The sequence below is a fragment of the Equus caballus genome, chromosome 11 (assembly GCF_041296265.1).
Source record: "Equus caballus isolate H_3958 breed thoroughbred chromosome 11, TB-T2T, whole genome shotgun sequence".
Lineage (NCBI taxonomy): Eukaryota > Metazoa > Chordata > Mammalia > Perissodactyla > Equidae > Equus > Equus caballus.
In genome coordinates, this window is record NC_091694.1 from 22,473,447 (window position 1) to 22,484,928 (window position 11,482).

The 11,482-nt window shown below is 55.5% G+C and overlaps 1 protein-coding gene across 1 annotated transcript; it reads left to right on the forward strand.

Moving 5' to 3' along the window:
- The first annotated feature begins 3,537 nt into the window (after positions 1 to 3,537).
- On the forward strand, positions 3,538 to 11,410 carry NR1D1 (nuclear receptor subfamily 1 group D member 1). Its single transcript, XM_005597437.4, has 8 exons — positions 3,538 to 4,422; positions 7,082 to 7,423; positions 7,703 to 7,791; positions 7,895 to 8,039; positions 8,403 to 9,046; positions 9,353 to 9,538; positions 10,065 to 10,275; positions 10,924 to 11,410. The coding sequence occupies exons 1-8, from the start codon at positions 4,392 to 4,394 to the stop codon at positions 11,121 to 11,123; spliced, it is 1,848 nt and encodes a 615-aa protein (XP_005597494.1). The 5' UTR covers positions 3,538 to 4,391; the 3' UTR covers positions 11,124 to 11,410.
- The last annotated feature ends 72 nt before the right edge of the window (positions 11,411 to 11,482 follow it).

Here is an 11,482-nt window from a genome sequence, read left to right on the forward strand (position 1 = left end):
CATTGTCCGGTTGATAGTAGATGTTCCAATAGACAGCTGGGGAAGCTTTACCCCTTCCAATAATCTCCATCAACTCCAGCATTCTTTGATGTGAAATCTTCTCAATTTTAAGTAAAATGCTGTGCAAATACAGCTTCAAGACAAATTGCCTAGTCTCTAGCATCCTGGGCAAGTTAATAAACATCTCTGAGTTTCAGATTCCCTCTCTCTAAAATAAGAGTGAGACCTGCAACATAGGATTGTTGTGCATATTCAATGAGATAATATGTGTAATGCAGTTAGCACAGTGCCTGGCATACAGCTGGTACTTAATGCATATTTATTATTTCCTTTCCTTGGAAAAAGGAGTAGTGAGAAAGATAGAATCTGAGGCAAAACACATCCATGGAACTCAGCCTGCATAATGCCTCACCCTCTTTTTATCCGTCTCCCCCAAAGAACAAATTTGCTCAGACTTTGACCCTCCCCAAGACATCAAGGCTCTGGGTGGGTTAGGGGAAGCTAGCTGATCTTTTAGAGAATAGGAAAAGAATCTAGGAGGGCAGTGAATGAGTCTCTCCCAGGCACAGTGAATGAATCTCTCCCACTTCCCTGATTCTGGGGCATCCCCAGGGTTTCTGTCCCAGGTTTGCAACACCTGGGCAGGCAGGTTATTCCCCTGGGCAATGGGTCACTTGGTGAGAAAGGAGGGGAAAAGGAAGGTACCTACTGAAGCCTGACCTGGTTTCCAGCAAGGACCCACCCTCAGTCAATCAGTCAGTCAAGCAGTCAGCCCAAGATCTAGGCCACCCAGGATTTGCACAGGGCGTTGCCCTGTTACCCAGAACAACCTACTGGCAGGAGAATAGATCTTGGATCAAACACACACATTCACACACACTCACATCATTCACACACACTCACAAGTGCAATCTCTCACTCACAATCATGAGATCACACACACACTCTGGCAAGAGCTTAGAGCTCTCACTCCCTTTCCTCCCTCTACTCTATCTCTGCTGTCCTCACCAGTCCAAAGAAATTCAGGAGAATTAAAGACATTTAGAAATACATGTGCGCGTGCACACGCACACACACACACTGAGGATCCAACCTGGCCCTAAATGGTGAATCCCAAGAATCCCAGACTCTGAGGAATCTGAGTAGAAGTGTGTGCAGCATGGAGCCAAGGCTGTTCCTTGGTGTGTTAGGTCTTGGATATGCATCCGTTCCACACAGTTCCAATCTGAGCACTGTTTATTACGGGTCCTGTTCCTTCTTGGTCTGAATCTGAATATGGGAAGAATGATTGTGTGTGTGTGTGTGTGTGTGAGTGTGTGTGTGTGTGTGTTTGTAGAAGTGAACTGGAATGTTCAGCTGGCAGGAGGGGTGGGAGGCTGTATTGAGATGCACCTGTTGTCTTAAGATCTAGGTTGAAGTCAAAGAGAGGCCAAAGCTAGATTCTACTCCAGGTCCCCAAGGGCCAGACAACCCAGCCTTTCTCCCTCCCTTTGGTGGCTCTGGGTGCCATAGTCTCTGGCCTTGTGCTAGCAGCTGTTGGCAAAGAAAGGAGCAGGGTGGATAGACTAGAAGTATCTGGTGCCAAGGGAGAGTCCCGCCTCTTCATTATTCTGTATCCTTCTCTCCAGTTGTAAAAGGAAGATCCCAAAGTTACTTCTTTGTCAGGGAGAAGAGGAGGGGCTCTATAAGAAGTGCAGAGGAAGGAGGCAGGGGAGGTAACCCCCCTCCCCTCCCCTGCCTCCTTCCTCCCAGCCTCCGCCTTCATACCTCACACAGACTGCAAAACAACCCAGCTTCTTGCCAAGAGTTAGGCTGACTGAATTTCAGCTCTCGCTGCTTCTGCTTCCTCCTCCCTCTCACTGGCTGCAAAGTCAGGGAGGGAGTTTTGACCCCTGGCCCTCCCCCTTTAGGGATAAACACCAGCAAGTAGAACAGGGGGTGGACAGGGTCACCACGGCAGCAAAGAAAGCTTTGGGCTTTGGGGAGGATCCAGGGCGACAAAACAGAGGTACCAGTGGTAGTTCTGGGGCTGGGGGGAGTGAGAGGTCGTGCCGACGGCCCTGACTTTGAGTCCAGCTCTGGCAGATCCCTGGGCTCTGGCCCAGGCTCTGATGGAGAATCAGGAAGGGCGCAGAGAGCACGCAGCGCCGGACATGGCAGTTCACCTCCCAGCTTTCACTCCAGAGCCCAGTGGGAGGAGGGAGAGGGGGTGGAGGCTGAGTTCAGAACCAAGTTTTCCTCAAAAGCCTCTTTCCTTGTTTGTCCTAGCCCCTCCCAGTTCCTCCCACGCTCTGCTGCAGCTTCCCAGCACTGACCCAAAGGGCCCAGGCAGGCCAGGGAAGAGCCCACTGCCCTCTCTCTCCAACTTTTCTTGGGGGCAGGGGAACAAAGCTAAAGCCCAGGCCATTCTATGGAGCCTGTCTTCTGCCAGGAGTCAGAGGGTCAGTGGTCAGGCCAGCTGCCCAGCTGCCTCCCCTTCAGTCGGCCTCACTGTCCTCTCAGCTTCCTCACTTTCTCACTGCCCAGATTTCTCCTTCCTTGGTGCCCACACTCCTCCTTTTCTCTACCTCTTTAGTAGCTGTCATGTTTCAAGGCATCCATCAGTGCTGACCCAGGTCTGTGAACAAGTGGAGAAGGGCTCCCAGTGTGTGTGTGTTGGGAGGATACCCTCCCTAGAAGCACTGGGACTGAGGAGGAATTAGCAAGAAGCAGCAGGTGGCTCAGGCTCACTTGGCTGCTTGAAGAAGAGGCTCCCATCTCTCTCCACAACTCAAATCCTCAAACAGGGTAGACCTCTACTTGAGACCTGTTTCTGCCAATGGGGCAATCGCTGCTCTGAAGGGAGATGCTAGCTATTTCTAACCCCTGTTCAGTGTTTCATGCGCACATCTGCCCATCTCCCTGATGTTTAGGGTGGGCAGGTGAAACTAGCAATGGATGTCTGACCTTGGGCCAGTCACTAATAAGCCTCATTTTCCCCAGTATAGTTACATGCTACCCTCAAGCCCTAGGGGTAGGGGAGTGGGGGTGTTACTCTTCCCCCAAGCCCCTGCCTCACCTCTGGCCACACTACTTTAGGACCTCAAAGCACTTTCACCATAAAGTTCCCCTCCCTTATCCTTTTTATTTCCCAGACAAAGGGAAATGACTCACCCCAAAGTCACCTCGAGTGGGTGGGGTGGTGTCATACGAGCAAACAGGGAGTCCCTAGGGACATCCTCACCCCCATGGAAATTCCTTTCCCTAGGGGTATTCTCCCTAAGGGGAGTAGAAGGGAAAAGGGGTCACGTTTCCTTTTGGTCTTAGGACTTGGCCCTGCAGCAGAAGTTCAGCTTAAGCTCCTGACTCCGGGGTTATCTCCCTCCTCTACTTGTCGTCTCTCCCCGTGTCACCAGTAACCTCACGGCGAGGGCAGTCCTGCAATCACGTGAAGCCCTCACGTTTGCAAGGTTTGCAGAAAGAGCCTGTTAGCTTTGATCTCCCAGGGAGCAGACAGGCTTGCCAGTCCCTGCCCAGGAATTCACATGCCTCTGCCATACAGGCTTTCCGAACACGCCACCCTCACTCTTCAGCGCACCCAGCCGTGCTCTAAGCTCCTCCCCGGTCCCAGCAAGAGTTTTTGCAAGGCAAAAAGGGGGAAATATACGCAATCCGCCCACTTTGTCCGTGGACTACAAATCCCGACAGCCTTAGCGCTACGCAGGCGCACGGAGCTCAACGTGCCTACTGTTGGAAAAGTGTGTCACTGGGGCACGAGGCGCTCCCTGGGATCACATGGTACCTGCTCCAGTGCCGCGTGCGGCCCGGGAACCCTGGGTTGCTGGCGCCTGCGCAGAGCCCTCTGTCCCAGGGAAAAAGGCTGGGGCAAAAGGCGGCTGAGATTGGCAGAGTGAAATATTGCTGCCGAGGCAACGTAGCAGAGCACACGTCTTGCTTCTTTGCGCCTGGGTGCCCCGTTTCTCCCCATCACCTACTTACTTCCTGACTGCAACCTCTCTCCCTTTGGAACTTTTGCACCGGGAGCTCCAGATTTGCTACCCTGCAGCGCTGCGGAGCCGTCAGGCAGTGGCACCCCGTGCACTGCAGAGACCTGACCCTCCTTGCTACCTTCTAGCCAGAAGTACTGCAGGCTGATCCCCCTCGCCCCTCCTCCCCCATACTCTCTGCTCTTCCCATGCAAAGCAGACCTCCGTTGCCTCAGCGTCCTACCCTTCTGCAGGGCTGCAGTTCGGCCACCCCAAGACCTTGCTGCAGGGTGCCTCGGATCCCGATCGTGAGCCGCGGGGTCCACTCCCCGCCCTCAGCCAGTGCCCAGGGGGCGACGGCGGCAATTGCAACCTCCAGTTTGTGTCAAGGTCCAGTTTGAATGACTGCTCTCACCTGGTGAAGACATGACGACCCTGGACTCCAACAACAACACAGGTACTGAGGTTCCTTTACCCTCATCCTTTCTCTGTCACTGTCTCCTCACTTCCATCTGTGCCCTAGGACAACGGGAACTTTGTAAGGGACTGGGGACTCCCTCGGCCCGGGGATTTGCTAGCGCGCTGAGGGGCTTTAGGCTGGGAGTTCCAGAGCAGGCTATTTGGCCTGGGAATGCGCCCACAGGCGCCCCACCACCGCCTCGGAGTCCCAACGCTCCCTTGAGCCTGAAGGACTCGGATCACGGGCAGGAGGAAATGGAGAGCGGGTACGGGTGGTGAGGAACCGTTGAGAGGGACTGGGAGCTTTGGAGCAGTGCCCTGAGACGCCCCCATCTGTCCACCTCCTGCAGCTGTGGCCTGCCTGGCCTTCTCGGAAAGAGATCCCCTCCTTCCTCTCTTCCTCTTCCCCTAGTTCCCGCAGGCTCAAGGGAAACTGAGAAGGAGTGGGGAGATCGGGGCTCCTGGCAGGAGGGGCTGGGGGAATGGGTCGGATCTCACTGGGGAATCCTCAGTGACAGTAGAGAGCGGCACTTGAGGAGCCGGGAGAGTGGTGCTCGGCCCCAGGGAGGACACCCACAGCTCCCGGGTGGCCCGGAGGGCTCACATGGCTGCGGAGCCGGGCCCACGTGCTGCGTTTGTTTTCATTCAGCAGAAGCCGTGGCCGCCACCTCATTGGTCGTTGCCTCCCGGCCCCGTTACATAATGAGCTCCGCCCCTCCGGTCGCCCCGGCAACGCGTGTTCCATTCTCTCCTCCCCTCGGAAGTCCAGGCCCAGCTCGCGTTCGGGGCTCACCGGACAACCCCGACGCCGGGGAGGGGCGGGTCAGGGGCGGGCCTGAGGCTCCTGATTGACGGGAAATGGAGAGGGCGGGGCCTCGAGTTCCGGGGTTCCTCGTTGGGGAGCCACGTGCAAAAGGCACACGTGGAGCGGCGACGTGAGGCCGGCTGAGGGCCCAGCTCCCGCCCCGCCCCGCCCCGCCGAGATCTGGGTGAAGCTGAGCTGACTCACCGCCCCCGCCTGCCTCCTTTTCCTGTCCGCCTGCCCGGCCCCCCCTCCTCTCTGTCACCCAAGCAGAGCGGAGTAAGATGGAGCTATCCCTGACCTCTCCTGGCCTCATGTTTACACTCCTCAAAGGGATCTCAGATGTAGCCACCCTTCTCCTCACTCTTTTCTTCTTCACTCCCTTAGCACCTAGTTCACTGTACTGCCTTTACACTCAGCTTCTCCACATTCCAAACTCTTTCTGTTCCCCAAGCATCACTTTTCTTAGTCCTGCAAACACTCTTCTACTCCTACCAAACAAGCAGCAGTCTGCCCCCTAAGGAGGCAAACAACTACATCCCAGAACATCGCTAAAAAGATCTCGTCTCTTTCATGGTTTTTGTTTTTTCACAGAAAGGAAAACTGAGACTCCTAGAAGGGAATTGATTTCCTCTAGGTTATAAATCAAGTTGGTGGTGACAGGTCTAAATCTAGAACTAGACTCTTTTGAGCATCCTCTCATTTCCAGGTTGGAAATCTCTTCGGAGGAAGGTCTTACTCCCCTTTTGGGGCTGGGTGAAGTAGGTCAAGTTCATTCACAGACAAATAAATACCCCATCCCCCACCTCAGCCCTGAAACTGCAGGAGCTGATCTGTTGTGCAACTCTTTACAGGGAGCTGGGTTCACCCTGACCAACCTTGAGCTATTTTAGGGCTGCCCTGCCCAGCTTAGTGTGTGTCAGTGGGTGAGCAAGACATGTGCCTCTGGCGACACGGTGACATGGCCTGTATCAGCTCACACGTGTCCTGGGATCCTCCCTTCTCCCTCTCTGCGAGGTGCTTGGCAAGGGTGTGGCAGGCAGGTCACCTTTGTCTCCTGCTAATACCACGGGAACACGGCCACCTAGTTGGCAATGTAACCAGAAGGCCAAAGTCCCTGAGTGGCCAGAAAGCCAAGGTCATTGTCACCAGGCTGAGAGATCTGAAAGGGGGAATTCCAAAGCCTTAGGCTGAACAATTTGTTCTTCACTTCCACTTCTTGCAACTTGACTGCTAAGTCCTTCCTGGACTCAGAGGTAGAATCCACTCTGACTCATATTCTTGGAGGTCAGGTTCAGTACCTTCAGTTTTCCAGTTTTGGGCGAATGTGACTGTTTCACTCTTATAAGACCTCCACTCTCCTCACTGTTGGCTGGCTGCCCCTCCATGGTCTCATCCCTGGAATGGTCTTTGTGTTAAAATCGGCAGCTGTTTTTTTGGGAAGCCTGGGCATTATGAATGCATTTCAGCTGCTTATCCCATCCCCTGGTCTGCTGCTGGCAACTTAATTCATTAGCTGTGGTCAGTATTCCCCAGGAAGGCACCCAGGGCAGGGGGCACATATGTGAGATGCCCACAGGGGTCATCCTCTACGGAACTACCACACATCTAAGGCAGAAGCTGAATGTACCCTGCAAAGGGTCGTGGGTGTTGCTTGGCCGTGCTATGTCTAGTATGTGTTGGGGAGTTGCTTACTGTCGCTCTTCTGGGGACCCCAAGATTAGGGGTTCCACATGGTTAACTTCTGAGTGTCCAGCAGTGTTTGGGGGAGGCAAGTGGGGAGTGAGCGGGGTGGTGTCCTAGGACCACAGATATATGGCAGCTGACACCACCTTCTCTTGTGTTCTCTTGCCAGGTGGTGTCATCACCTACATTGGCTCTAGTGGCTCCTCCCCAAGCCGCACCAGCCCCGAGTCCCTCTACAGTGACAGCTCGAATGGCAGCTTCCAGTCCCTGACCCAAGGCTGCCCCGCCTACTTCCCACCGTCACCCACTGGCTCCCTCACGCAGGACCCAGGCCGCTCCTTTGGGAGCATTCCACCCAGCTTGAGTGATGATGGCTCCCCTTCTTCATCTTCCTCATCGTCGTCTTCCTCCTCCTCCTCCTTCTATAATGGGAGCCCCCCAGGGGGTCTACAAGTAGCCCTGGAAGACAGCAGCCGAGTATCCCCCAGCAAGAGCACCAGCAACATCACCAGTGAGTAAATTTCCAGGTGAATTAGGGGAAGGGAAGGTGGCCAGGCTTAGATTGGGAGTTGGGGTTCATGTGACACAGTTATTCCCAGGGCCCACCTTGGCCTCAGGTGTTTCTCCTAGAGTTGTACCAGCCTCTGTCCATCCCAGTCTGGTCCTTCGAGTGCCCCCTAGATACTGGAGCTCCTCTTCAGCTTTTCCCCCAGAATCTCCAGCCCAGAAGACCTCCATCTCTGGCCACTTGGACAGCCCTCCTGCTCACCCGCTGCCCCTCTTCCCACAGAGCTGAATGGCATGGTGCTACTGTGTAAAGTGTGTGGGGACGTTGCCTCGGGCTTCCACTATGGCGTGCATGCCTGTGAGGGCTGCAAGGTGAGGCCGGTTACGGGTAAGGTCAGGGGCAGGCAACCTCCTCCCACAGGACACATAGGCTTTGCCTAGACGGAGATGCTCACTTGCTGCTCCTGCCCTCCAGGGCTTTTTCCGTCGGAGCATCCAGCAGAACATCCAGTACAAAAGGTGTCTAAAAAATGAGAACTGCTCCATCGTCCGCATCAATCGAAACCGCTGCCAGCAGTGTCGCTTCAAGAAGTGTCTCTCCGTGGGCATGTCTCGAGATGGTGAGGCGACACTGTCATCCCACACACCCTCTCCCTTCCTTCCACCCAAAGTTTCTGAATTAATCCCTCCCTTAAAAAGAGAGTCCCAAATGGAGATACATCGTACTGTGAGTCTCATCTGCATAGGGCATGCCCATATTTCATCCTCTTGGGTAAAGACACACTTCTTGCCCATTAGTGCCTCAGGTTACCTCCTACTGCAATCCCTACTTGGAAAACCCCCTCAATGGGCGTGACCTTGCTGGTTTAGTTCTGATGTGGAACCCCCAGCCTTCAGGGTCTCGCTCTTTCAGGAGGAAGGAAGGAAGAGAAGCATGTGAGTGTGTATGAGAACTTCCTGACACTGCTCTCATCCTGTCACAGCTGTGCGTTTTGGGCGCATCCCCAAACGAGAGAAGCAGCGGATGCTTGCTGAGATGCAGAGTGCCATGAACCTGGCCAACAACCAGCTGAGCAGCCAGTGCCCGCTGGAGACCTCGCCCACCCAGCACCCGACCCCAGGCCCCATGGGCCCCTCCCCACCGCCAGCTCCAGCCCCCTCACCCCTAGTGGGCTTCTCCCAGTTCCCACAACAGCTGACGCCTCCCCGGTCCCCAAGTCCGGAGCCCACAGTGGAGGATGTGATATCCCAGGTGGCCCGGGCCCACCGAGAGATCTTCACCTATGCCCATGACAAGCTGGGCACCTCACCTGGCAACTTCAATGCCAACCGTGCATCAGGCAGCCCTCCGGCCACCATCCCACATCACTGGGAAAGTCAGGGCTGCCCAACTGTCCCCAATGACAACAACATCATGGCTGCCCAGCGTCATAATGAGGCCCTGAACGGTTTACACCAGGCTCCCTCCTCCTACCCTCCCACCTGGCCCCCTGGCCCTGTCCACCACAGCTGCCACCAGCCCAACAGCAATGGGCACCGTCTATGTCCCACCCACGTGTACCCGGCCCCAGAAGACGAAGCACCTGCCAACGGTCCACGGCAGGGCAACTCAAAGAATGTTCTGCTGGTGAGGGCACTGGACTGAGGGGGCAGGGGGCCTGGAAGACTGGATTTAGCACAGGGCAGCTGGGTGTGCCTGGAGGCTAAGTGCAGAATATTCTCTTCCCAGGGGAGGATGCTCAGCCTTGCAGTCAGGGCCCTGCCTGGGAATCCCTGATCTCCACCTGGCACCTGATTGCTACTTTACCTGAAAGCCCAATTCTCCAGGGCCAGGGCCCCTAACCCAGGAAGAATCTGGGGACCAGCCATGCTGGGGGAGCCCATTTGAGCCAGCCTGGTGATATTTCCCTCCCCAAATCCTTCTCTCCTCCAGGCATGTCCCATGAACATGTACCCACATGGACGCAGTGGGCGAACCGTGCAAGAGATCTGGGAGGATTTCTCCATGAGCTTCACTCCCGCTGTGCGGGAGGTGGTGGAGTTTGCCAAGCACATCCCTGGCTTCCGTGATCTTTCTCAGCATGACCAGGTCACCCTGCTTAAGGCTGGCACCTTTGAGGTGAGTTACCCTTTGTGCTCCTTGCTCTTGACTTTGGGAAGGATCCAGCAGAAAGGCTTGCTGTCTGGGGTAGGCATGGGTTCTGAGAGGGTTTGGAACCCCAGTATCTTTGTCCTTACAAACTGACTGAGGAAGGAGGGGGCAGGATCCCTCCCATTTCTGCCTCAGGATGGCTAGGACTTCTGTCATCTCAGCTGGGGTCTAATCACATCCCATTACCTTAAAATAACACCTTAGGGTACACTGCTACCCCCATCTAGGCACGAGCAGATTCACTTCGGTGAAGTGCCTTGTCCAAGGCCACAGGCAGTGACAAAGTTGAGACTCAGATTCAGGCCTGCTGGACACTGAAGCCAGTGGGATGTTCCCCATCCTTCCACCTGGGCCCCCCCCATTGCCCATTCAGAAACTACCCCATTCTTTTCTGAGAAATCTAAGGCAGCATCAGCAGACCTCTCCAAAAACTTTAGGGGCAATGTGGCAAGTGCTCCTCCCACCCCACCCTGGATAACTGTCCCCCCTTTAGGTGCTGATGGTGCGCTTCGCATCGCTGTTCAACGTGAAGGACCAGACAGTGATGTTCCTGAGCCGCACCACATACAGCCTGCAGGAGCTCGGCGCCATGGGCATGGGAGACCTGCTCAACGCCATGTTCGACTTCAGCGAGAAGCTCAACTCCCTGGCGCTTACCGAGGAGGAGCTGGGCCTCTTCACCGCGGTGGTGCTTGTCTCTGCAGGTAGGTCAAGCTCTCGCCTGAGCCTGACCCGGGGGAGGAGGCGGACGCAGTTCAATTCAACACACCTTTTATGGAGTACCTACTCTATGCCAGGCTCTGCACCGGGCACTGGGGATACAGACATGATTCAGACACAGTCTAGCTTGGGAGACAGACTCATGCCCGACTAATTATAAAACAGTGAGATAAGTGTCACAGTAGAAGCATGAACCAAGGGCTTTGGAAACACAGACAACTATTTCTGCCTGGGGGAGCTGGGGAAGGAGGTGATACTTGAGTGGGGCCTCAAAGGACAAGTAAGATATTGCCAGGCAAAGAGAGGGGGAAGGGCATCCCAGGCAGAGGGAACTACGGAGCAAAGAGCAAGGGAGCCTGGACATGTTTGGCCTCTTCAGGGAAGGAGAGTGGCCTGGTGGGGTGGGAGGTGACCAGCCCTGCTGAGCCCATGCTCCCAGTGCTCAGACACCTCCTGCTCTCGGGGCAGAGGCCTGGGAGAAGGAGTCGTGCTCCCCGCCTCCTCCTTCCCCGTCAGCCCTCTCAGGGGCTTCCCCGGGAGAGGCTGCATTGCCCGCCACGTCCTCACAGACCTCCGGTTCCTCGTCAGAGGAGCTCAGGGAGCCTGCCTCACTGCTGTCGTCTTCCCCACAGACCGCTCGGGCATGGAGAATTCCGCTTCGGTGGAGCAGCTCCAGGAGACGCTGCTGCGGGCTCTTCGGGCTCTGGTGCTGAAGAACCGGCCCTCGGAGACTTCCCGCTTCACCAAGCTGCTGCTCAAGCTGCCGGACCTGCGGACCCTGAACAACATGCATTCCGAGAAGCTGCTGTCCTTCCGGGTGGACGCCCAGTGACCCGCCCGGCCGGCCTTCTGCCGCTGCCCCCTTGTACAGAATCGAACTCTGCACTTCTCTCTCCTTTACGAGACGAAAAGGAAAAGCAAACCAGAATCTTATTTATATTGTTATAAAATATTCCAAGATGAGCCTCTGGCCCCCCGAGCCTTCTTGTAAATACCTGCCTCCCTCCCCCATCACTGAACCTCCCTGTCCTCCCCTATTTAAACCACTCTCTCCCCCCCTCATTCTCTAGCCCCCCGATTTGTTCTATTCCTGTCTCAAATCCAATAGTTCACAGCTGAGCTGGCTTCTGTGGTGTGTGCTCGTTTGGGGGCTGGGGTGGAAATACTGCCAAGGCTGGGGGCACACCTCTC